This window comes from Schistocerca nitens, chromosome 3, assembly GCF_023898315.1.
Source record: "Schistocerca nitens isolate TAMUIC-IGC-003100 chromosome 3, iqSchNite1.1, whole genome shotgun sequence".
NCBI lineage: Eukaryota > Metazoa > Arthropoda > Insecta > Orthoptera > Acrididae > Schistocerca > Schistocerca nitens.
This window is the reverse complement of record NC_064616.1, coordinates 946,395,005-946,422,752: the sequence shown is the minus strand read 5'-3', so window position 1 is coordinate 946,422,752 and position 27,748 is coordinate 946,395,005. Positions and strand designations below refer to the sequence as shown.

Sequence of the window (27,748 nt, the reverse complement as noted above, 5' to 3'; positions counted from 1 at the left end):
TTTCCTTAGATTCTTTGGTGTGTGTTGATATTGGTTGTGGTCACAATTTATACACTTTTGAGGATTTTTTTTTATTGAGGCATTGTCCTGTACATTAGTTTCTCATAATGGGTTCCAGTTCATTTCTCACACCTTTCAATTGTTCTGTGGTTCAAAGAATCAGGATGCATTTCAGTAATTACAGGATGCATTGTTAAGTAGTCATTATCTGATTCATTTTGCTCCAGCTAAGCCTGTTGTGTTATCTGTGGCTGCATCTTCTTATGGGATTGGAGCTGTGCTCTCCCATGGAACTGGTTCATCAAATCAACCCACAGCTTCTGCATCAAAGACTCTCTACGAAGTGAAGTGCAATTACAGTCAACTTGAAAAAGTTCCACCAATACTTTTATGGTTGGAACTTCTATTTGATTAGAGATCAACAGTCTTTAATAGTATTGTTCAATCCTTTCTAGCCTGTCCTTCCATGGACAGTGCAAAAATATCAAAGTTGGGCTCTGTTATTGTTTACTTATCAATACAAATTGTTGAAAAGCACAACATACGAACACTGACTTATTGTCTTGGTTACCAGACACAGCATATGATTCATATGAGGAATTATGTTATCAAACTGGCATTCAAGATTTTGAACTTCTTCAAAAATTTGTTCTTGACTCTCACCATATTGTAGTAGCAACTGGTTCTGACCAGTTTTTCAGGTTGTTTTGCAATTTGTCTGCCATGGATGGCTGTGCAGTATGAGAGAAATTCCTCACCAAGTGATGCATCAGTACTTTTCGCATCATCATGCGCTATCTTTGTGGTCAGGTGTTCTTCTGTTGCATACAGAGATTGACGATGTATGAGCCTCCAGTGGGAGCTTTTGTTCTTATTGCACCGAGGTCATTGGGGTGTACTCTGCACAAAGCAACTCACCTCCAATCATTTTACTTGCCAGAGCATGGACATCCAGATTCAGAAAATGACCTCTCATTGCGATGTGTGTACAGAGCACAAATCCATTCAGTCACAATGTTTTCCTGAACGGCCATGTCTATCTAGAGCTTTGAAATACATCGTTACTGATTTCACAGGTCCATTCTGGAATATGCACTGGCTCTTGGTGATAGATGCATACAGTAAATTTTCCTTTGTAGTCCCTGTGACATCCAACACAACTGCTAGTGTGGTATTGGCTTTGTCTTCTATTTTTTTGTCTCAAAGGTCTTCCTGAGGCCCTTGTCTTGGACAATGGGCAGCAATTTATGTCGGCCAGTTTTCAACAGTTTTGTGCCATCAATGGTATACACCATGTCAGTACGGCACCTTTTCACCCTCTGTCTAATGCTGAAGTTAAATGGTTTGTTTAAATATTCAGGTGCCACATGGAGAAACTCCATTTCTCCTACACATGGGAGCATGCCTTAATGATTTTCCTTTACTCCAGCTGCTCCTTGCCATCTGACAGGAAGTCACCGGCAGAATTATTACACTGCTGTCATTACTGTACCCTGTTGCATCTTCTGTGGCCACCACAGAAACTACTCGTGCCACTGGGTCAGACAAAGTTTCAGCCACAGAATGAAGTTTTCTTTGAAGTTTTCAGGAAGAAACAGCACTGGGAGCACAGTGTCATCACATGAGTGTTAGGTTGTTCTCCTTACATCATTAAAGTGTATTTCGGGCTGCATTGGCATCACTCGAACAAGTTCTGGCACTTTTATGTCAATGATTCTGCCACAGAATTTTTGTCCACAGATCCAGCACGCCACTGGGACCTGCAACAGCAATCATCTCCTTATCTCTGCCAGTCCTGGATGGCACCATCCAGTATGGTGCCAATGGACTTTGACACCACCAGTCCAGCTGCCAGAACTGGTTCCAATGGATGTCTATGTCCCTGTCACCAGTTATTTGCCTGATGTTCCCAGTTACTTGCAAAATTTATACTCATTGTGGACAGGGAGCTGCCACTGGCCATCTTTACACTTCCTGTCTCCTGATCTACATTTACATTCAGGCCTCCCACCTCCCCTCACCATCATCATCTGACACAGCACTACATGACAATGTTGTGGACATTTTGGGGACAGGAATATGGTGTTGGCCACAGAAGGAGGTGTCATGCCAAAGTTGGTATGTCAAGATGGCACCACAAGCAAAGAGTCACTGAAATACGCAGTAACAAATCACACACATCAGGGTAGGCATGCCACCAAATGTTTCCTTATGCTGTCACAGCCATAAAGTTACTTATGTCTGAGTACAGTGTCATTTAGCCCATTCTCTATGTAACTAGTGACCAACTGTAATCCTCACTTATGACAATAGTATTGTCACAATACAGATCTGGCTGTGTGTGACGACAATAGTTATACAGAAATTTATGCCATGTGAAAGGCAATTGGACTCTGATGAGAATCCATTAGTCTGTAATGAAGTGCTAAATGTTATAAGCATCAGTGACAGCATTAGTTTCTGTGTGGATACTACTTCTTTGCATCGTTAAGTATTTTTCAGGTTCAGATTGTGATAAATTACTAATAATATGTGTGTGTAGTATCTGCTCGACCTCCTCCTGAAATAGACTTGCTGCAATATGCCACAGAAAGGATTTTAATCTAAATCTAAGGTCACTAATAATGAAGCACTGCTTTTGCAGCATACAGGAATTCTTACGATCTGACCTGCTGCAATAACCAGCAGCATGTCTGGAAACATGAGGCAAGTGTTTAAGTAATTTTATCCACCTGTGTTTACATATGAGTGCATGTAAATGGACAAATGAGTATGAATTTTATTGTTGCAGATCTAAAAGCCTGCAATCTACTCATATAATGTGGTAATGACACTGCCTGTAGAGTTCAAATACACCTTGTTATTTGTATGTGGATATTCTTTTGTAAATATCTATTAGTTGTTTGTTTTCTTAATTATTTAGTATCCTTTTCCTCTCCTATTATTAGCCATTTTGTAAAGCAATGTTTAAACATATTTTTTTTTTAAATACATGAATTTTCTGAGAGATTTAGTATGTATTCTCTTCCATATTAACACCCATTTTATGACCAGTGTACAACACCTATTAAATGAAACTTTCACAACACTCCCATCATCTACAGTACCTATTAAAATGTGACTTTCACAGCACTCCCCATTATCTACCATCACATCACCCACTCTGACAAGAAACAATAAAAATACAATACAATACTGCACAAAAGTGTTTTGAGGAATGGATGCATACTTGGAGAATACTGTTGACATCTCCCTAATCTATCTGAATGACTCAGAAGGTTTCATAGCAGTAGCTTTAATCTCAGGGATGTCCCTAATCAGTAGTACTTTCTTTATTTCTTCATCACTCAGCAAGGGGGTGACCTCAGAATTTTGCAGATGATGCAATTATCAGTAATTAAGTACTGTCTGAAAGAAGCTGCATAAATATTCAGTGAGCTCTTCATAAGATTTCAAAGTGGGGCAAAGACTGGCAACTTGTATTAGTTGAAAAAAGTCTTGGTTGCAATTTTATTTTTTTTATTTATCAACTATGTGTTTCACCTTATTTAGGCATCTTCAGGCTGATCTTAATTTGATATTTCTTAGGATGATCCTTTAGACAGTGTGACAGTGTAGCTAAAGGGCATTGTTGAGTACATCAGGCCATCATCACCTTTGTTAACCTCAGTAAATACTTTCTAGATGGACGTGAGTGACTCCAAGACCTGCATAACGCGTATACATTCACAGGAGCAAATTTGGCATTATTCAGCAAAATCACATTCCACAATTAAGCTCAGTTCTTTGTGAGTAGTAGTAGTAATAGTAGCTTTATTCATCTGTAGATCTCTTTTTACAAGGATATAGGACATGTCAAAGTATTTACAAGTTTAGATCAATTTAAAATAAGCTAATTTGTATATACATATATTTACAGACTTATAGTTAGAGACAATCATTAGATTTACTCATGGAATACAATTGTTTTTGTACAAATAACTTATTAAATAATGTAATGCCATACCGCTCACTCATATCTCACTATCAGCCACTGCACACACTATACACACATTGTTTCATAACACATCACTCACTACACACACACACACACACACACACACACACAAACACACATTGGTGGTCTCTGGACCATTTTCTGTACCGCAAATTCGCATTTGCTATTCTGAAAAACTAAGTCAGCATCCCTCCATAATGAGAGAGATGTGACCTCAGAAAGGGGAACAGGTGTTAGTATTGTGCTGTGCATAGCTTGGGGGTAAGTACTGATAGAAAGGAAAGAACAAGGGAAAAAAAAACATAAAGTGAAGGTGTTATATGGAATGTTGGATGTTTCATAATCATTATTATTGTTATTTATTTGTATAACATTTTTTTATCAAACCCCTACTCTGTTTTATCTAAGTAATCCTTCAATGTATAAAATGCATTGCACAACAGGTACTTTTAGCTGCCTTTTCAAATAAGTGTATTTTTGCAATTTCTTTAATCTCTTTTGGTAATTTATTGTATAGTTTTATTCCTTGGTAGAAAATGCTGTTTTGAGTTTATGTTTAATTTTTTCTTGGTAAATGTAAGTTGAGTCTATCTCTTGTTGCATGGTCATGTACAGAGCTGTTTGTGCAGTAATTACCAATGTTATTTTTGATGTGTACAACTGACTGGTAAATGTATTCACATGGAGCAGTTAAAATCTCCAATGTTTTGAACAGCTCTTCACAATGAGCTCGACTAGTATTTTTGGTTATTATTCTTATGGCTCTTTTCTAGAGTTTGAAAATGTGTTCATATTTTGTATGTTTGTTCCCCAAAAAAGAATTCCATACCTAAGAATTGAGTGTACATATGAATAGTATGTAACTAAAAGTCAGTGCATGTTGCACACTGATAATAGGATTCTAAGGGCATAACATTCTGTTTGCAAGTACCTTTGTGTGTTCACACCACTTCAGCTGAGAATCAATATTCATTGCTAGAAATTTTGCATTTGTTACACAGTCTATAGAGGTACCATCTACATTTAATTAAACATTGCCATTTTTCCTCTTCAAACTGAAATTCATGGCATTAGTTTTCTTTTAGTTCAATATCACTTTATTGCTTATTGACTAATCATTAACCTCCTTGAGAGTTTCATTTGCTTTCTCAGCAAGGAGTTCTCTGGTTTTCTCAATGACTATAATATTCCTGTCATCAGCGAAGAGAATTTTTTCACTATGAGTAACACTACTGGGAAAGTCATTGATGTATATCAGGAACAGTATAGGTCCTAACACGCTACCTTGCGGAACCCCTATATTAATGTATTTTGATTCTGATAAGTGTTTTACTAAATGTTTAGATATATTTGAAGTATATGTTATCTCTACTCTTTGTACACTATCTGTTAGGTATGATCGAAACCAGTCATTAGCTACCCCTCTAATTTGTAATGCTTCTACTTTATCTAATAGAATCTTGTGGTCGACTGTATCAAACGCCTTAGAAAGATCCAAAAAATATGCCTGTGACATACTCATCTTTATCAAGAGCATCAAGTACATCTTTTGTGAATTCTACTATGGCTGAATCCGTATTTTTGCCACTTTGGAAAACAAACTGTGATTCACTTAAAAGATTGTATTTATTCAGGTAATTTATTAATCTGTCTTTCATAATTTCTTCTATTATTTTTGAGAATGCTGACAGTAAGGAAATGGGCCAGTAATTTTCTATGTCTCCTGCATTACCTTTCGTAAGCAAAGGTACAACTGTTGCCTGTTTTAACTGCTATGGAAATGTCCCTGATGTGAAGGATTCATTTATTATATTTGTTAAGGGGTCTTGTATAATCCCTATGCACCATTTCATTACAAACATTGGCACTTCTTCTAAGCCTACAGACTTTTTATTTTTTAGTGTTTGAACAGTTTTATTGACTTCATTCTCTGTGGGTGGAAGTTGCAACATTGTATTTAGTGCAATATTGTTTACAGGTGTTATATTTGTTTTGGGGAATTTTTGCTGTAACTTCTCTGCAATACTTGAGAAATGCTCATTTACATAGTTTGTTAAATGTTGTGGATCATTTATTACCTTATCCCCGTCCCTTAGCAGTATGTTATTCTTCGATTGTTTGCCTCTCCCCATTTCCTTTTTTATAACATCCCAGACTGCTTTGCTTTTATTCTCTGCATTATATATTATTTTGTCATTAAATGACTTTTTCTGTAGCAATCAGCACCTTCCTACAGATCTTTTTGTACCTGTGATAGAAATTTAAGAATTCTGGATAATTGTGAATCTTTTTCATGGAACTGAGGTGTTTAAGTGTTTGGGAGGACTTCTTAATACCTACTGTTATCCATCTGTTTTTGTGAGATGTTGATACAGACATGCATACCTTTGGAAATGCCTTTTCAAAGTTCAATTTAAACAATGTGGAAAATTTAAAGAATTTCATTATCACATTGGTTTCCTTATACACTTCATCCCAACTTTGTTTCTCTAGCTGTTTTGAAAAATCTTTTATTTTGATTTCTGATCGATGTTGTTTGTAGGTTTGTAGTTTAGGGAATGATTCGATGCCTGATTTTACTGTTGTTATTTGACAGAGATGGTCTGATAGTCCGAGATCTTTACAGCTACATCACATTTTTCCCTGTCCATATCTGTGGCCGCATGGTCAATTACTGATGCAGTCATTTTAGTAACCCTTGTTGCACTATTGACCGATAGGGACATGCCAAAATTTAGAAGGATATTTATGAAGGTATTGCTGGATTCATTTATGATATTAGTGTTGATGTTAATGTCCCCACAAAGAATTATGTTGACCTTTATACTTGAGACTTTATCTGCAACTTCTGTTAATTTATCAAAAAAAGTGTCCACACTACCACTGGGAGATCGATACATGTACAAAATGATTAATTTCTTGGTGATGTAAAGCCCTGTTAATTCAATAGCTGACATTTCAAAGTATTTGTCTTCACTTACGGTACTGAGGTCATGTCTTGATTTGAACTGTGTTCCTTTTCTGATATAAATGCATGATCCAGCACCGCTTGAAGTAGTTCTGCAGTAAGAGTTTGCTTTTTCATACAATTATAATACTACATGTTGGATTTCTGTGTCTCTACATTAGTGCTCAGTAATACAAACTACTGTGCAGTTCAAAGATTTGAGCTCAACTTCTAACAGTTGTATTTCATTTTTTATTGATTGCGTGTTTTGATGGAGGATTGTTAAGCCTGTGAAATACCCCACGTTACTCTTTCCAATGGTTTGTTTTTCTTTGTGACATCTGGTATATGTGTTACTTGAAGTGTTAAAATCTGTTTTGTGAGTGTTTTTTTTTCAGTATTTTTTAAACTGCTGGAGATACTCTTTAGGCAGTGGATACCTGTTCTCTGGATTTATCCTAAAAAAGACCTACTTCTCCTACTTATGACAACAGGTATTTGACTACGTGTGGCCCGAGATCCACCCCCTATACTTTCATGAATCAGCTGTACCAATCTTCCCTTCCCAGTCCTGTTTAGGTGTAGGCCATGGCTAGTGAAACCCCATCTGTTGATAGTCCCGACAAGCACCAGAGAAACATAAGCAAAGTTGGCTGTTCTCAGAGCCATCCCTAACCCCACATTGATTCACCTCACAGCTCCATCAAGGTGTGGTCGATCATGATGCCGGAACAGCTCAACAAAGTGTACGTTGGTGCCAAGAGTCAGGGAAGCTATCTTGTACGGGTCACCACCTATGTCATATGCCCCATCCCTGTCCAAACTGTTTCCCGCCCCACCCACTATCACTATATGGTCCTCTTTTGTAAAGTCCTTACATAAAGATCCTAGGTCCTCTATCACATGACTTAGCCCTGCATTTTGCTTGAAGATACTGGTGGCCTGGTACACTGCCCCTAATCTTTCCTGTAACTGAGGGCCTACACCTCTCCCATGGCTACTACCTAGCAGCAGCACTTCCTTGTTCCTAACACTTTGTACGTTCCTAGGCTTCTTGGCCTCAGTTGAAGTGTGCTGCACATTTCCTGCTCCTCATTTTACCTGAGGCTCTTCTCCATTTAACTCTGGCAATGGTAGATACCTGTTTTTGATGTTGATGATAAAACTGTCAGATCACACTCTCTTTCTTTCTACACTCCTACCAGCTGCCAGTTCCCAACCAACCTCCCCCCCCCCCCCCCCCCCTCTCTTGATCCTTATGAGTTCCTTCCTTGCTTCCTCCAACTGTGCCTGAAAGGTGCAGATTTTCCTTTCCTGTTCCCCTATCAAAATGTTCCTACTTCATACTCTTCAGTTCCAGGAGAAATCCTCTTCTGTTCTCCCAACATTCTCCCCACTGCATCCCCCCTAGTGAAAATATTTCCTACAAGATTGGCAACAAATCCCTCTAATCACTACCCTATAACAGCTCCCACATTTCTCACTCATGATCAGTTTCTAAAGAATAATTAAGTTTAAAGAATGTTTTAAATTTGTCAAGGATGTTAAATTGGCAGTGTGTAAACAAAAAACAACACAAAGGCCTTATGTGCAGTGGTTGTTGTTTTTGTACTGATTTAAAGATACAATGACAGAAGTATGAATTTGCAATTACTTTGCTTTTAGAGAATTTATGTTATCAGGCATGTTTGGTCAGGTTTTTAAACATTTATAACTCAGAAAATTTAGGCCTAGATAGCATCTATTTAACTAGTAAACAATACGAAATGCATTAGTTAAATATGATTTAGCAATATTTAACTACACTTTTATTGGAACAATAGACACTAATGAAACTAGTAGCTGTCTTTGTTAAATGAATTTTGCACTATCAAGAAAACTTGAATGGAATTTTTTGTGTTTATGTCACTCAAAATTTCGGGTTATGTAGTGATTCTCGGGACTTTGCCTAAAGAACAAGTTTTTTCAAGAAAAAGCTCTGTTGTGATGCTAATAGTCAGTTGTGTGATAAGATTGGACCCTACAGCAAGGGTACAAAACAAAGAAAATTAAAATCGGACACTATTTTCTCTTAAATAAGTTCTTTTAGTGGACGAACAAAATACCTGTGATCTCACTCAGTGGTTTGTCATGGCCTGAAAGGCCTCTGTCAATTGTTTTTTTAATATAAATAACAAGTAATAACTCACTCAATAGTAGGGGTATGTAGTTGCCAACGGATACATAAAAGAAAGTAAAAACTATTTAGCTTTCTGATGAATTCCTGATGAATGTGGCAACTCTACTTTCCTCCTCTATGAAAGTGAGGTGCTAACCTAAATCCTGTGACACTTAACACATCTACACCAATGATCACACAATGTTTAGAGGGGTGGAAAATATCAGCTAGATTTGATAGTTTTAATTCATCAATACAAAGAAGCAATCCATTAATTTTACTCCCCAGTCCCTGAAAATTCTAATGCAACAAGGGAAGCTTTGCAATTCATACTGACTGGGATATAATTATGTGGAAATAAAATGTCTAGTGATTGTCAAAAGTTTTCAATTCACAGCTGTTTTTAGTTGTGCTAGCAGTAACAGCAGTGTTTTATTCATCCATGGATCACTTTTGCAAGGATATTGCATACAGTATGCCATGGTGTTACAGTTCAAATAAGAAAGAAAAAAAAAACATGTCATATCTACATGGATTTACATGCTTATAGATATAGTTTGACAAGTATGATAAAACTGTGTTGTTTGGTTTATTTTTAAAAATGAAAATTAGTTTCAATAACAACCTCTGTTGAAACTTGGTACCTTCCTTTCATCTCTTCTCCAAAAGCTGGAAAGCTGACAACTGTAACCAATGGTATTTTATATCTCATGACTGACTTCCTCATCATATGAGACTGGCCACGATGTATGAGAACATGTACAAATTTAACACTAGAATGTCTTGATTTTAATATTATCTTTACCAGGTCACACACTATTTTGTACTGTTAATACTACTGCCTAGCCCACCCACTATAACCATGGTAACTTCTTCACTTTATCTTTAGAAATTAATCCTAAATCCTCTGACACCTGACCCAGCCCAGCACTTCATAAAAAAGAAACTGGTGACCTAACAATTAATTATAATAAAACTAAAAGAATCTATAATTAACATGCCAGCAACAAAATATTATAAATTAACAATGAAGTCATATAAAACCAGATGATGAGCTATTGTATGCAGATAGTTGAACACAATGAATTGATGGGGAAATAAATAAATTAACAGAAGAGTAAAATGGTCTGCGATGACTTGTTGTACTGAATAGTGCTATCAAAACTAAACTGTCATTATGTCTGTGATGGATAGTTTACAATAAGTATGTACTATCATTTTTGCATTATGCCTGTAAGACAAAGACTTTCATTGCAAAAACAATTCAAAAACTGTGGTTTCCTCAGAGAGCAATGGGGATGAGGGATGTATATTAATAACAACTTGGAAAGACAGCAAAATAAAGAAAATTATCACAGAATAAACTGGAGTGAAAGCTGTAGTTATAATGATAATGAAAACAGAATGGAGTTGAGGGAGATAGGTGGCCCAGAAAGTAAATGTAAGGTAGAACACAAATTTTTTTTTTGCTGGATTCCTAGAGATAAGGGAAGATTAATATGATGACTTATGAGAACATTGGTGTATGACATTTGAAAACATTTAGGAGGATTTTTGGCATCTATTGCTGAAAGCTGCAATTTATGGAAAACCTTGTACGACTTTATACAACAGTGGAAGTCAAATCGCTGGTGATAATGATGATCATGAACTTGAAACACTGTCATCAGAGTGTGTCCTGAAGAGATAAAAACATTCTTTTGTGAGTACTTATAAAACACAATTTTAAGCTAAAAAGAGCTAGTCCAAGAACTTTCCACAAACAGAGAAAAAAGCATTCACCTTCACATCTGGTATCCATATTTTATTTATTTATTTACTTATTTATTTTTCTTTGAACTGTTATGCATAATAGATGATGTGTCAAATACAACACCAAATATGCACACACACACACACACACACACACACACACACACACACACACTTAGGCTTCAACACCAAATTTCCAAGGCCATGGCACAATTACAGCATTGAGTGATGCTATTAACTACAGCTATAGATTTAAATTTTAAGCCTTCAAATGACATTCTAATGCTCTGACTTTATCTCATCTTCCCATGGCATAAGATGAGAATTTTGATACCTCAGCAGACATATATTGCCTGCAACAAGATCAGCTTCCAACATTTGTCACAAACCTGCCATTAAATTCTCAACCCAATGTACATGCTACAGCACAGTAGGTCCCATAGTGAATTTACAACTTTACATGAGATGGATGGCTCCATAGTTTCTAATCATGTCAAGCAAACCTACAAAATTATTTCCTCCTCCCCTTATTAAAAAAGTATAACATGATGGTCCTCACACCTTCTCCAGAAAATGAGACTAGTTTGTTAGCCCTGATTGCTGCAACTCCAGGTTTAACTCTCCTGTAGGAGGCACACTGAAGAATGCAATGGGCCACACAATTTCTTCTACCTGGCAATGAATAGATACATCAACAAAATATTCAGCCAGCTCTGGATGTGAGTCTGACATCAGCCAGAACTATAACAGCCACTAGTGCGCCAAATCTTAGCCCCTACACATGGTTTCTGGGACTACAGCCACATAAAATTTTAAGTGATAGTTTACAATCTGAGGCTGACATGTCTCCCTTCTTTTGCAGATTGGATGACATTCACCATATTCTATCATCTCCATAACATCCATCATCAAATGGAACAGGTGAGCAACTCATGCAAATCATAAGGTTACACATGACCTTTATCACTGAGAAGAGTCTGGCTGAGTCTCTACACAGGAACCAAACAATGATGGAATTCTGCCTTCTCTTTCCAGATGATCAGAAATATCCAGTGTGTGCTCATATGCAAATAATGCCATTAATTCAGATGAATGCATGTCTCTGTCATCAGATCTGAAGGTACACAGATGGTGATGATGCAGATACCACTTGGAACACTACAGTGGCTGAGACTCTACACAGGAACCAAACAAGGATGGAATTCTGCCTTCTCTTTCCAGAGGATCAGAAATATCCAGTGTGTGCTCATATGCAGATAATGCCATTAATCCAGATGAAGGTACACTGATGGTGATGATGCAGATACAACTTGGGATACTACAGTGCCACGTCATCAAGATGTTACTTCCTCTCTAATGGCAAGGGCCAGACCATTACAACACTGGCAGTCAGGGAGCACATTGAGTGTACTCTCACACCAAGAGCAGCACTACCACCACCAACATCACCTCCTCTTTGGGTGACTGTAGCTCATTTCCAAGGATGGAGATGGTAAATGAAGTGTCGTGTGGCTAGGGCCTCCCATTAGGTAGACCAGTCGCCTGGTGCAAATCTTTTTAGTTGACACCACATCAGCATCTTGGATGTTGATGGTGATGAGATGATGATGAAGGCAACACAACACCCAGTTCCTGAGCCGAGAAAAACTCTGACCCAGGCGGGAACCAAACCCAGGCCCCTTTGCATGGCATTCCGTCACGCTGACCACTCAGCTATGGCAGCAGACTAGATGGTAAATCAATCACCCATGTAATGCCACCATAAGTACTTACTGAGGACATCATTCACCTCTACACCCTACTGGAAAACCATTGCCATTGAGCACGGCTGGCTTGCCAGGATTAGTAGCAGCACTGGCAACATTGCATTCCAGTCACACTTATCATTGTTGTGGGATAGGGGAGCTAATTCAAACTGTTCTCAAGCCAAATGACGCTAAATTGTTGCAGCTGTATTGAACTGTTCACAGAAACACAACTGTAGGCTGCTACCCTTTGAGGGGGAGCTAGGGCTTGTTTCACTGCATAGTTCCTAGCCATCTGGTAGTCAAAATTCTAGTTTGTGTATGCTCATGGCCATCTGCCACTATATCGTGCTCACACTCTATGCTATAGTGATTGGAAAACAAAATCTGCCATGTTTTACAACTGTGCTGAAATTCTTTTCCTAATGTTAAAATAGTTACTTTTGGTCCTAGTTCTACACTAAGTGAATTGGTAGTTCTATCTGTAGTGTTGTCACGCATGGGACACATGGCTGTGGATGCCCATGAAAGGTCAAAATTACTAGTCTGCAGATTACGCAATCACTGAATTGGGTGGGAAAAGGCAAATAAAGTCCAGAAACACCTTAAATCAGAGACACATTCACTTCATTGATGGTAAAGTGATGCTGTTTTTCAACTGAACAATAATGTTTTGAAAGCTTAAATAAGCCAAAGGAAGAAAACAGAGGGCACTTTGGAAAAAAGCTGTTGAAGTTTTTGAAAAAGCAATGTTTCCAGTCATAAAGTTCACAATCAGCACTTTTTTAACAGTAAATTTCAGATAACTAAATCTTCACTTGCTTTCATCCACATAGCATGAAAATCTTTTAAATTTGTGCCCCTAATCAATCATTTATTTTTTATTTGGTATAGACGCAAATTTTGACAAAAATAGACATGAATTTTGCAAAACATAGGTGCGAATTTTACCAAAAATATGTGCTACAGTCCCTAAATATAGTATACCTTGTCTATTCCAGCGTTGTATTTGAAATTAGACACTGTAAAGACATAATTTTATAAGGGGGAAAGGCACATGCTTCGAGGGGTGATTGTATTTGTTATTCTGAACAAAAAACTTCAGTCAGGCAAATGCCCAATTCCAAATGATTTCTGAGACAGAACACATTTCATGTTCATTGTTATTTATTTTCTGTATTATTCAAATATTGTCATTGTTTACAATGTACCACAGTAGTGTATGGGGTGTCACCAAAGATTTTCAATATTCTCATGCTGTCTTCACATAAAATATTAGTCATAGAGAAGAAGTGAATAGGGCCTTTTTGTATGAAATGTAATGTAGTTTAATATTGCACTGCAACCATTTTCACCGGAGGCAACATTTTCAATCTATCCAAGAAAAACACCCAAAAAATTATTCAAGCAAAACTTAGCAATGTTATATTAAATATGTTCTATCACAGGAACCATTCAAAATAGACCATATGTCTATATGAAGTTTTTTTTTCAGAACTGCCAATACTATTACCTTCAAGACATGTACCTTTCCTCCTGGCTGATCCTGTATTGTGATTAGCACAACTAGGGAATTTCAATTTACAGAATCAGCATACTTACTGAGAGTTGTAAAACAAACTGTATATGCAATGTAGTAAACACATACAATGAAGTAAATATTTTATAGATCATGCATCGACTATGGGTGGGCTGCACACATTCACATAGTTTTTGTGTTTACCATGGTGATGAGACATCAGGCTTTTAAATAAAAGCATTGTGTATAAATTTGCTTGTAGGCATATTGCACTTGTTAAATGGAAGTTGTCAAGACCTTGCCAACAGCCTTGCTCCCATGGTAACAACGGTTACCATCAAATCACCGAAGTTATGCACTGTCAAGTGGGGTGCCCTCCGCCCTTGAGAGGCAAAACTGAGGAGCTACTTGATTGAGAAGTAGCATCTCCAGTGTCAAAAACTGACATATGGCTGGGAGAGTGGTGTGCTGACCACATGCCCCTCCATATCTACATCCAGTGATGCCTATGTGCTGAGGATGACATAGCGGCCAATCAATACTGTTGGGCCTTCATGGCCTGTTCGGGAGGTGTTAAGTTTTTTTTTTATCAAGACCTTAATGAAGGCATCATGGTTGCCAGTTATATAGTGTCAGTCTTTATGTACTTCTGTGGGACATAATGTTACAGAGACAAGAATCAATATTGCTTGAATAAGAACCATGCAATGTAAAATGATGCTACTGCTGATGGTTAACAGTCTTGTTCATTGCTGTTTACCAATAAAGTTATATACATTGTACTGAACAGGCTCCCATTGTTTTGATTACACTATAATCAATTTACATAAAAAACTAAATCTCTTAAATTATCATGCCACTAACTTATGTCCTTACCTCTCTTGAGCCAACAGACTCCAATAATAATTGGGTAGCTCCCAGTACTTAAAAAACTAATCACCCACTGCATAACTGGCAACTTCCATATAAACTGAAAAGAATTGTCTTGAGAAAGACGTAGCTTTGATTGGTACATCTACACCTAAACACTATAATATACACGCCAGATGATACTTTTTTTACACCATATTTAAAATATATTCCCTTAAGAATATTAGTGGAGTTCCCCATTGATTACTGTTTATTAGTAGTATTTGAAAGATATTAGGTTTACCTCTCATTTCTAATTCTCTTGAAAACTAATTAATTTTAAATTATGGAAATTTGGCTCTTTTACATGTGTCAAACAATCTTCTTTCTGTACTCATTATTTTTCAAACCTGATGGAAAATTTATTACATATTAGCACTTGCCTTTGAATGGAGGCAGCCAGTTTGATGGGTCAATAAGTGACTTATATTCATAATAGAGTGTCCAGAAAGTAGTGTTTGATGTTGAGAAATAGTTTTGCATATCGCTTAACTTCTTATACTCTGGAATCTCCTGGAACATAGAGTTCATAAATGAAAGACATTACAGCAGTTTATTATAGAAACATTCAAAGTATAATTTTATTGACATTAATTTATCAATATGATACTGACACAAATACAACGAAAATTCCAAAATGAGATAACAATCTGTTACTACCAATCCAATGGAATAGTTTTAAATACCACAGTTATATTACTATATATATAAATCCCAAACTGATTTTTTTCTTTATCAGTAAACTCTTCCCAGCAAGAAATGAGTAAACCCCCAATTGTTTACAGAATCAAACTCCCATGTATAAAACAGCTTTAAATAACTGACTACTTTCTAAATGAGTTGATGCGTTAAATATTGGACTTTAAATGTATAAGTGAGAAGAAGTTTAGGAAATGTTTGAAATTATGCTTAAAGTTGATTGTAAGTCACTAAGTGCTCTTATTATGAAACACTGGATGAATACAGCTGAGGAACTTTTATTTCATTTTAAGCAGAAGCTAGTTTTTGAAGCACCTTAATATTTATGGTGTCATATCTCCTGAACTATGTGTCATAAAATGATATAATTTTACATGTATGTTCAGTGACACATGTAGATTCTGTGTGAAAAGAGTGTTGCAGATATAACTAGTAGTGTAGATATGATAAATTAAAATATTATGTTTGAAGCTGAAGTCTTACTGAACACCATTTTAAGCAAATTGTAGTTTCTCACACATCTAAGTATTTATGACATCATTTCTTCTGAACTATTTATCATACACCTGTTATATTTTTGTAAGTACATTGATTGGTATATGTGGTTACTGGCTGCAAATTGTGCTGCAAATAGAGTTATTGGTAAAGAAGCAATAAATTAAAATGTCATGCCTAATGCAACCATTTTACTGCATGAAAAGAGAAAATGTGTTAAGTGGAAAACTTTTTTCCTTTCACCAGTGAGAAAGAGTTTTGGAAAGGTTTGAAATAATGTGTAATGATTTTTGGATGTCACCAAGTGCTCCAGTTCTCAAATACTGGATGAATAAAGTCCAGATATTTGTGTGCTTCCAATTATGTTACTTTGAGACAAACACACAGTTTCTAACTGTGATACTTCTCTTGTAAAACATGTGTGTGTGTAAAATGTTTAACATAAGATTATACCTCTTAATGAGTAGATCATGACAGCATTTTGAATTTTTAAATTTGGTCAATAATTATACAAAATATTCAAAATCAAATTTTTTGTCCCTGGAAACCTGCAACTAGTACCAAGTTCCAGGTTCTAGGATTGCCATTTAGTAATATAGATAAATCTCTATTAAAATATAATATTTTAAGTACCATTTTAGACTTTCTGTTGTTTTAATTTTACTGTAACCACCATCCTTGATTTTTCAGTTAGTTTATTTCTGTGGTGCAATACCTTAACTGTCACCATGACATGCATTATCATAAGATATCTGCAGAAATCATGTAGGCCATTCAACTATGAATTACGTTAACCTTGTTGTGTGTATTTGCATGTTTTAACTGTTTGTGTGTTGTGTTTGCACTCCTAGGTTTGTCTGTGTACTAAACCAATAGATCAGGAATGAAGATTACTTGTGATGGATCAGAAAGAACTTCATAATATGTGACTACAGAATCAGTAAGAACCTTTCCTGAATAAACTGTATATTCATAATTTTAATCTTTTGCTACTCATAAATTCAGAGAACAAAGGAATAAAAAAGAAGAAATAAGACCAATTTATGAATGTACATACTTTGGGAAATATGCAGAGACAAGTATGGATGAAGGCCTTCAAAAATGTGAGAAGTGCCATAAATGTTGTTTGCAAAACTGGTTTTCTGCTCAGTAACACCAAGATTTCAAATAAGTTTTGCCATATTTCTATATTAGATAGTATTCATTATGGTAGTAGTTTACTCTTGTATGCATTAACGGTGACAGAAACTTTTCTCACAGAGATACATTTTGTGATTCTTGGCTGCATCAATGAAGCTTATGAATAATGGCATGACAGTTTTTAACAGGATAAATGAATTTTTGCACTTAAGAAAGGTACAGTAACAGATAATATGATTCCAGTAACTTGATAGAAGGTAGTGTTAATGGTTACTCAGTGTGTATAGCTTCCAGTTTCAATGCCTATATCCACTGAGAGAACATCAAAAAGATTTTGTTGTCAGAACACAGGATTTCACTTTGAATTCTGGATGTAGATAAACTGCTTTATGAGCAATGTTTTTGTATCCTGTGACACAGAGGGAAATTTCTCTAGCCATACAAATCAAATTTTTGATACCAGAGAGAGCTATCATTAAATAATGTGATATTCTACAAACAAACACTACTGTTAATTGTAGTAAACATAACTTCAGCACAGGCATTAAAATCTTAAATGCCAAAACATTGTTATAAATTAATTATTCTCAACAAAGGATGCACCATAAACTAATACAGAAACACAATATCAAAATCAGAACTTTATTCTCTCATTACATAAATATATAAGTCCTGGATTTATGGTATAGGAGACTAGTCAATGTATGTAATATAAATGAGGTAAATATAGTGGCAAAGTTCTGAAAGAATGTAAATTGTTTAGGAGTAAAGGAGACCACCAGTGGCCTTGCTGCAGTGCTAACACCAGCTCCCATCAGATCACTGTCGGGCTTTGGCTTACACTAGAATGGGTATCCATTCAGGTCTGCCAAGCTCTGTTGGAAAGTGGGGTGCACTCAACCCTAATGGGCCAATGGATGAGTTATTTGATTGAGATGTAGCAGCTCTGACCTTAAAAAGTGACAATGTTAATTGTAGTAAACATAACTTCAGCACAGGCATTAAAATCTTAAATGCCAAAACATTGTTATAAATTAATTATTCTCAACAATTGTAGTGCTGACCACATGCCCCTCCAGATTCGCATCCAATGATGCCTATCAGTTGAGGATGACATGGTGCTTGGTTGGTACCATTGGGCCTTCCAAGGCCTGTTTGTATCGAGGAGAAAGGAGACCACACACTGAATAGTGGAAGCATTACAATCATATACAGGTACACACAAAAGAGAAACAAAATTTGCTAGCTTTAAGAAAAATCTTGTCCAGAGCTAGAGGACATACACGCACACACATGACTTTGTGTGTCCAGCCAGTACTATGTAGAGGAACAGTTTGTTTGTGTGTGTGTGTGTACTCTAGCTACAGAAAGGATTTATCCTGAAAGCTAGCAAGTTTTCTTTCTGACGAAATTGAAATTCCGATCTTAGCTGTAATCAGGCATTGAAAAAAATTCAATGGACACTGCTGAAAATTAGTGGTGCACCAGGACTAAAATCCAGATTTCCCATTGTACGCAGACAGTCACCTTAACAACTTTGGCTACCAAAGCACACTTTCTGTCCAACCCATATTCCCAGCTTTTCGCAAATTACAGGCATAGTGTCCCCTGCCCATTACCCTCATTCTTCACAGCCTCGCTCTGACTCCTGCAGGAGTTCAGGTGAAGAGTAAATCTGCAGTGAATGGTGAATGATTATTGATTGTCGTCAAGGTGCTTATATTTATATTTTTGTGGAGTCTATTCTTTTGGACATGTACAAAAGAACAGATGCCTTACACAAACAAAAGCAATCTTTCTCTATTGTGTGTGCCTGTCACTGACTCAGCACTTCTAATATTCAGTGAGTAGTCTCCTTTACTTATAAATAATGTAACTGGGATACAAAGAAAGTGTCAAAAAACCATAAATTAATTTGCAACAATCAGTACAAGTATATTACATAATTCTCAAAAGAAAGTTTTACTGCTATTTAAAAATCATGTGTTTTAACACTTAACATATTTGTACAAGGATTCCATCTAATTTTTTCCCCAGAACATCATCAGATATGTTTATTACTTTACTCTTCAAGTAAAGCTTTATTATTATTATTTAAAAGTTCTGTGTTTTAATAATGATGCTTTGCATGAGTAAAGCTTTATTATTATTATTTAAAAGTTCTGTGTTTTAATAATGATGCTTTGCACAAGAATGGCATCTAATTTTCCTTTCAGCATACCTAACTGTGAAAGTCTTTTAATTTTAATTTATTATAAACTTTCATAGCCATGTACTGTAGAGTCTAAGAGTACAGTTTTAATCTAAAATACGGTAACATTAAATTAACTTTGTTTCTATCATATGTGTTATGAAAATAGTTTCCTACAAATAATTCTGGATTGTTATGTATGAAGACAAACAGTTCATAAATACAAGTACATGGAATAGTTGAGTCTTCAATTTGCACACATGACAGAATAAAACTTCACTAGTTTCTGCATGAATCCTTTTTGAGCTAGTGTATTCACCTGACATAAAGTAGCTGTACAAATTGTGTGTGTGTGTGTGCAACAAGATGCGCATTTAAGTTTGTGTGTCCTAGCTCAAAAAATGATTCATCCGATGGCTGGTGAAGATTCATTCTTTTATGTGTGCCTGTACACAACTCAACATTCCCACTATTTAGTAAGTTCTTTCCTTTACCATTAAATTATTTAAGTTCTACCAGAACTTTCCTTACCATATTTATACAGGGAATAGTTAAAACATTTAGATACCTAAATAGTAATGAATCCCAAGGTCTAATGTTATACATATTTGTAATAACAGTTTTTAATAGTAATAATATCCTTTTGAAACCAAAGAAAGTATTTCATGTTAATGAAATTCCTGGTTAAATACAGTCATATTAGTGATACTAGTATACACAAAATACAAGTAAGAATTAGTGTGAATAATGGCTTGTAATAGGCCCTAGAATGTGTAAACTGATACTTACCTCAAACCTTGGGGTTTCATTAAAGGCATGCCAAGACATTGGAAGCTTTTGTTCTAATTCCACATCACCATTTTCAGGCTCAAAGATAAATTTTGTTTTTGCCTCTCGATATCTGTAGGAGCAGATTATAGAAGATTAGTTAATATCACTGCAAAACTGCATTTGTAAATTGTGATGCATTTAATTACATTTTTAAAACTTTCCTCCAAGTAACCAAACTGAAGGCTTGTTTAAACACCACAGTGCTTAACCAGGCATGGTGCTGTTAGAGTTGGTATGCTAGTGCCTTTCGCCAACCTCTGAACTGATTTACACAGCCAATTATAAGGGGGCCTACAGTTTAACATGGATTCCAAACCACAGTGTAGCTCAGAATTTTTCACATTAACAAACCTTGCCAGAGGTGGAAATACTGAAAAGTGGTAGATAAAAATTCTTGGACTGATATAACCTGAGACATTTCTATCTATAGTCTAGCACTGTAACACTGAGCCACAGTTTTTCAAGTTGAAAAGTAACCAGATATTATAACAGATATGGTCAGAAGGAGTTCAGACATTAATTTATGAACTGATGCATTATTCTTGAATTATATATGTTACAAACTAAAATATACATGTATAAGGTGTCTTTCAGAACAGGTAAACAATAGTGGAAACCATTTTACAAAATGAAAACACTCAAAATTCACTTTACACTTCATGGAATTGACAGTGGACAACTGTCTGGTAGAATAGTCTGGTGCTTGAAACACTAATGCAATTCTCCAATGAAAGAACTTACGGTTCTACTCAATGGCCACCACAGAAGGATTAAATTCTCCATAAGGAACTATCTCATATTTCTACTACCCATCACCGACTAATGGGACTGTAGCAGTAACTACATAGGAAAATAGAAATTATTAAACTAGACACTATATGCACAATAGTCTCGTGAAGATCAATAGGTTAACTGGAACATGATATTTAGCTGATCCTCCATGCGCCACAAACATGATTACACTTTATCTTACAGAACTAAGTGAGAAATGCATCACCCTTTTTTCATTTCCTTTTTGTGAGGTTCACAAAGGTATGTATTTTCTAATTTCTGTGATGAATGTGCTTGTTGGGTGTCAAGTTTTTGTGCAATTTTCAGTATGGTATTTGCAGCTTTTAAGTAAAATATAGATGGATATCTAAAAGACCGTATTTGAGGGAAACTAATCTAGTAAACAAAAAAGTCCACAATTCTACAGCATCTGAGACTTACACATCACAGTAAAATTGTGATGGGAGGAATGTCTGAAGAAACAATTAACCAAAATAGGTTTCAAAGTGCTACATCAAAATATTCAGTATCTAAGCAAAAAGTGAATACAATTATAGCAAACACTGATTGACGAAAACCAGGTCAGATCCTTCTTACAGAACATTTGTTTGTCCAATAATTTAATTATTATAACTGTCACTCTGTCAAATAATTTCAGTCAATCAGAGCACAAACGTCAGGGCATGCCATATACTGTTCAAAAAACTGGATTCCATCAGCAAATTCAGTGTCAAAATGACATCTAAAATTCCATCAATAAAGCTAGTGGTAAAGAAAATGCCCCTAATTGTTATAGTGCTGTATAATCCTCCTAAAACCATAGGCAAAAATTTAAAAAAAATTGACATTATATGTGGCAAATATAAGAACACAGATATTCTCTTAACTAGGGATACACTGATGGAAAAAAGCAACACCAAGAAATAATTAATATAGAGTAATGAAATTTTGGGAATACATTTGTCTAGGTAACATATTTATGTGATTGACACTGCAAGATCACAGGTTACTGTAAGCATGAGATACACAATTGTAAATGTGAAATGTTGGTATATTGGTAACTGGTGTATTCATCAGAATGTTGAATGCAAGCATGCAAATGTGCATGCATTGTAAAACTTCCCGGCAGATTAAAACTGTGTGCCAGGAAGTTTCGTATCAGCACACACTCTGCTGCAGAGTGAAAATCTCATTCTGGTGCATGCATTGTGTTTTACAGGTGTCAGATGTCAGTTTGTGGGATTGGGTTCCATGCTGTTGCACTTGGTTGGTCAATACAGGGATGGTTAATGCTGTTTGTGGATGATGCTGGAGTTGTTGTCCAATGATGTCCTGTATGTGTTTGATTGGAGACACATCTGGTGATCGAGCAGTCCAAGGCAACATGTCGACACTCTGTAGAGCATATTGGGTTACAAAATCGGTATGTGGGTGAGCATTATTTTGTTGGAAAGCACCACCTGTTCATTAATGACAGCATAACAGGTTGGATCACCAGACTAACAAACAAATTTGCAGCGAGCATGCATGGGATAACCACCAGAGTGTTTCTGCTATCATACGAAATTGTGCCAGTGACCACAACTCCAGGTGTAGGTCCAGTGAGTCTAGCATGCAGACAGGATGGTTGCAGGCCCTCATCTGGCCTTCTTCTAACCAACACACAGCCATCACTGACACTGAGGCAGATCCACCTTTCATCAAAAAACATAATAGACCTCCATCCTGTCCTGCAATGAGCTATCACTTGACACCACTGAAGTCAAAAATGGCAGTGGTTCGGGGTCAGTGGAATGCACACTGCAGGGCATCTGGCTTGGAGCTGTCCTTGAACAAACCAATTTGTAACAGTTTGTTGTGTCATCATGGTGCCAGATGCTGCTCAAATTGCTGCTGCAGATGCAATACGATGTGTCAGAGCCAAACACTGAACATGATGGCCTTCCCTCTCAACAGTGCCATGGGGCCATCTGGAGCCTGGCCTTCTTGTGACTGTACATTCTCGTGACCACCACTGCCAGCAATCATGTAGAGTGGCTACATCCCTGCCAAGCCTTTCTGCAATATTGCAGAAGAAACATCCAGTATATTACACAACCTCATTGACACCCAGTGAGTGTCTTTGTTGACTTACAGGCATTCTTGGCTAACACCAACCCACCATGTCCAATCTCAAAGGTAACTAATGCTCACAGTTGGTACAGCATGTATTTAAAGCCAACCTGATTTGCTAGAGGTGCTGATAGTCCCACTCTTATGCGAATGATGAGAAATTTAAGTAGACATCATTTTTCAGATGTAGAAACATACCTAGCAACTTTTAATTATGTGACACAACTGCTTCCCCATGTTGAAATTTTTTCCCCGTAAGTACACTAGACATCATGGCAAGTAAAATGATATTCTATTTAGTTATAATTTGTCAAACAGAATTGATGGGCCAACCATAGTACCTAAAGACACTTATGAAAAATCATATTAACACCAATTTAACTGACTGTAGAGCTGATGTAACAAACCTCCACCTCTCTAATAACCTTCAGCAGACCACTGAAATACTGAATAAACACAATTAATGAGGTATGCATGAGAAATGGAAAAAGAGACATGCAAATGAAAAATCTTTAGAGAACTTAAAGGCCTTATTTCAGTCTTTGACATGGGATATTGTACATTGTGCAGAAATAGTGAAACAACTGAAGGAGAAAATGTTTATCATTATAAAAAAATCTACAGTGTTCCCATGGACATCTGGAAGAGATAACTGCCAACCTTCTCAGAGAGTCTATAAACAAGCCTTGAATAAACACATAAGAAAATTTTAAACCAAAAAGTTACTAACTGAAGTAACATTAGCAAATCAGTATGCAACTTTGTAAATGAGAGACTTAACAGAAAACCAAAGTGTAGCATCAGCAGTATCCAACTAAGGAGTGACAGTGTAAACATTTTAGAACTTTGCATGTTCAATAATGCTTTCAATTCCCTGTTTTATTAATGCATGTAACGTAAGTGAGAATGCTGGTTCAGGTGATTATAGAGCTCCTATTAATGTAAAAAAAATCTGTGTATATTTATGAAACACATACAATTGATACTGAGAATGAAGTCTCTATTGGACAGAATGAAATTTTTGTGTTAATCTCTAAAAGATGTGAATGCTCACTCGGTACTGTTCTGGTTCTCTGATTCAATGAATGTTTAAAGAAAGGTGTATTTCTGTCTGATTTAAAATTTAAATAGTCAACCACTACTTCAAAAGATAGTACTGATAAAGTCAAAAACTACTACCAATCAGTTAAATTCCAGTCCTAAATAAACTATTTAAAAAAATGTTTGCATGGACATCAAAAAATTTCTTGAAAAAAAAAAAAAAAAAAAAGAAAAGAAAAAGCATTATGAGAAATCCAACATGGCTTTAGGGAAGGCAACTCAGTGTCATCTTGCTTAAGCAATCTGGTGCAAACACTATCAATGAAAATAGATGAGAAACAAAGTGTGACATGGTTCTTACTAGATGTATCACATGCATTTGACTCAGTATCTCTTGAGGTGCTAGTTGATAAACTGGAAACATATGGTGTCTGACGAATAGCAATTAAGTCTCTTTAATAGTACTTGCAAGACAGATGTAGGGTTGTAAGCTGTCACACACAGAATCAGTAATGTTATTACGAAGTGCAGCACCAGTCCAACTATAATAAAGTGTGGTGTGCCCCAAGGGTCAATTCTGCGTCCTATTGTTGATATGGCACACACAGTGCACAATAGCAATGTACTGAATTATAATGACAAACCCAGCAATAATTATCTGACCTTTAATTGTTCTGGTGCCTTACTTGGCTTGAAATGTTACTTCCAAAATAACTGCACAAGTTTAAATTTCAATAAAACCACCAACCAGATGGATTGCAGTAGAATGTTGACTCTCACGATGGTATGGAAATAAAACTGGATGATACAACTGCCTTCCTTGGTGTAATGTTAGACAGCTACCTCTCTTGGGAACAAAACATTGATCTTCCTTGTCACAAATTAAGATAATCAATTTCTCCAATAAGAACAAGTTCTCAATTATAAGCACACGAGTATGATCTACTATGTTCCACTGTACGCATACCTCACATATGGAACTGAAGTATGTGGGTGGGCTGCTGCCACACAAGTGCAAGGAGCACTCATACATAAGCTTTTTAACAATTCTCAAAATACAAAAAAGTACAACAGTCTAAATAGAGCTGTATATATTTACAACATTACTCTGATTATGCAGGGAGGGTAACATAAAAGGCACAGACAGCATCCCCTCTTACAATGAGATAAAATTTTAAATGTAACTTCCAAAGAATTTAAAATCCTTTAATGGAAATTCCTTTGAAACAAGCCTTGATGGAGTGTTTTGCCAATAATTATTTTTATATAGTAAGAATCCCTTTCAAAGTTATAGAATACTTTCATTTGTACCAATAGTATTTATAAGTACCAGTGGTATTTTGTTATTTAATGCTTGTAAAATCTGGTGAGTGAACAAGTAAATATCATTCTCAGTAGAGGAACCCTTCTGAAATTCAAACTGTGATTTGCTGAGGATATTACTATTGATCAGGTGAGATACTGTTTTAGAATACAGTACCTTCTCAAAATTTTTGGAAAATGATGTCAGCAGTGAAACAGGTTAGTAGTCACTGATATCTATCCCATTACTTTTCTTAAAGAGAAGTTTAACAATGGCATATTTCAGTTTTCCTGTAAAAATGCCTCAAGTTAGTGATGTATCACATATTTCAGATAAGACAGGGCTTATTATATGGGAACAAATCTTTAGTACTCTACTGGAAACAGTATCAAAAGCAGATGAGTATTTGTTAGAGAATGAGTGATTTTCCATATTTCGGAATGAGAAGTTGGTCACATATTCATATGATTGAATTTTATGAGGGTTGCTATTTCAACATATTTCTGTGATTTTTCTCTTGAACTGTTTGTCCCTGTTTTCTACTATATTTAAGAAATGATTATTAAATATATATGCTACTTGTGATTCATAATTTACAACAGCCCTTATAAATTTTACCCCAGGTGATTTTTTGTAAACTAGTCTTAAAAACATTTGTTTACGAGTAATTAATTATTCTAACTGATTTCCATGTAGGAGAGTCAATACTTTAAGGCACTATCTTATTTATCCTAACTAACTGTGCATCATGAACAGAGAGAGCATTTGTTACTGGGTAAACAGTTGTTTCATTGGTTTGAGCTTCACCATAGAAAACATTATCAACTTGGTCCTACAGTGTTGGAAAGTTAATAACTGAAATGAAATTGTAGGATCCATATAAGGTTTTCAGAAGATTTTTCCTATCAGAATCCTTTAGAAAATCTACACTTAAGTCACCACAGACTATAGACTGATTGTTGCCTTCTGACAGATAGCTTAGTAAGAGATACAAATTCCTAATAAACCGTTTATAATTATGCAATGGAGATGTATATACAGTTACAGTTAAAAGTGGACTATTTTTAGTATTAATTCACAAGCACACACTTCTATGTGCTGATCACTACAAAATCTGTTTGTCACAATGTTTTTGGACTTTACCAGAGTGTAATCTTTTATATGTAACTCCTCTAAAGTTGTGGTTATGTTGTGCTCAGATAGGCACAGGATGTCGATCTTTTCAGAGCACTCTAAATTTTCCAAACAGACCAGAAGCTCTTCTACCATATTGCTCAATCCTCCAACATTTTGATGAAATAAACTAACCTTACTTTACTGTTCATTCTTAAGCATTTTCGGAGCTCTTCTATTATTCTGACTTCTTTCAAAACATGGTACCTAAAAGAGGTACTGCTTTGATACCAATAACCACAGTGAGATTGCTTGGGTGATAATGTGCCCCCCCCCCCCCCCCACACACACACACACATCATGAAGGAGACATTTTTGTATTTTATTAATATAAACAGGTACAAGTGAATAGAGACCTACAATTCTATCATCACCATTACTCATCTCTGTTTCTTATAATGTTATCTACACTACATTACATTTTTCCTTATTTAAAACTGAATTGCCATGCTTGCCACTACTCAGTTTCCCAGAAACATAGTCTTAATTTATTCTACCTTCATCTTTGTAGATATAGTCACACTCCTTTACACCGTAAAATCTACCTCTCTGCATACAAAAACATCCTGAAAGACGGTAAATTATTTGGGTCCCTGTAGAACATTTACATTTTCAAAGACATGATTCTGCATTTCTTTCCCATTGTGAAAATAATGTAAGTGGTCACAGGATGTGTTCATAAGTTTTCCTGGCATATATGCTGCTTCAAAATCTCTTCGGCATGCAGCCAGAATGATAGATCATTGTAGAACTTAATTTTGACGGTTTAACATGCCATCATCATCCATTTACTCTTGCTGACTGATATCCTGGACCATACCAGTAGTCTCTCCCCTGCTCTGACTCCATGTATGGCCCATGTGATGTGCCGGGCATGGTAGTGGTGGTAGCTCACAATCGGGAGCCGAGTGGCAGTTCTGTTTGCAATCTGCCTTCACCATGCTCAGTGTTCCATTTCTGCTGTG

At 36.1% G+C, this 27,748-nt stretch overlaps 1 protein-coding gene across 1 annotated transcript in view; it reads right to left on the bottom strand.

The window, feature by feature from the left end:
* Window positions 1-27,748, bottom strand: part of LOC126249021 (uncharacterized) — a 712,654-nt gene that overhangs the window by 100,539 nt on the left and 584,367 nt on the right. Inside the window, exons 61-62 of the mRNA XM_049950623.1 lie at window positions 20,342-20,453; window positions 15,411-15,540 (exon numbers count right to left, since the gene is read on the bottom strand). Coding sequence (XP_049806580.1) covers window positions 15,411-15,540; window positions 20,342-20,453 — 242 coding nt within the window. The remainder of the gene's footprint in view (window positions 1-15,410; window positions 15,541-20,341; window positions 20,454-27,748) is intronic.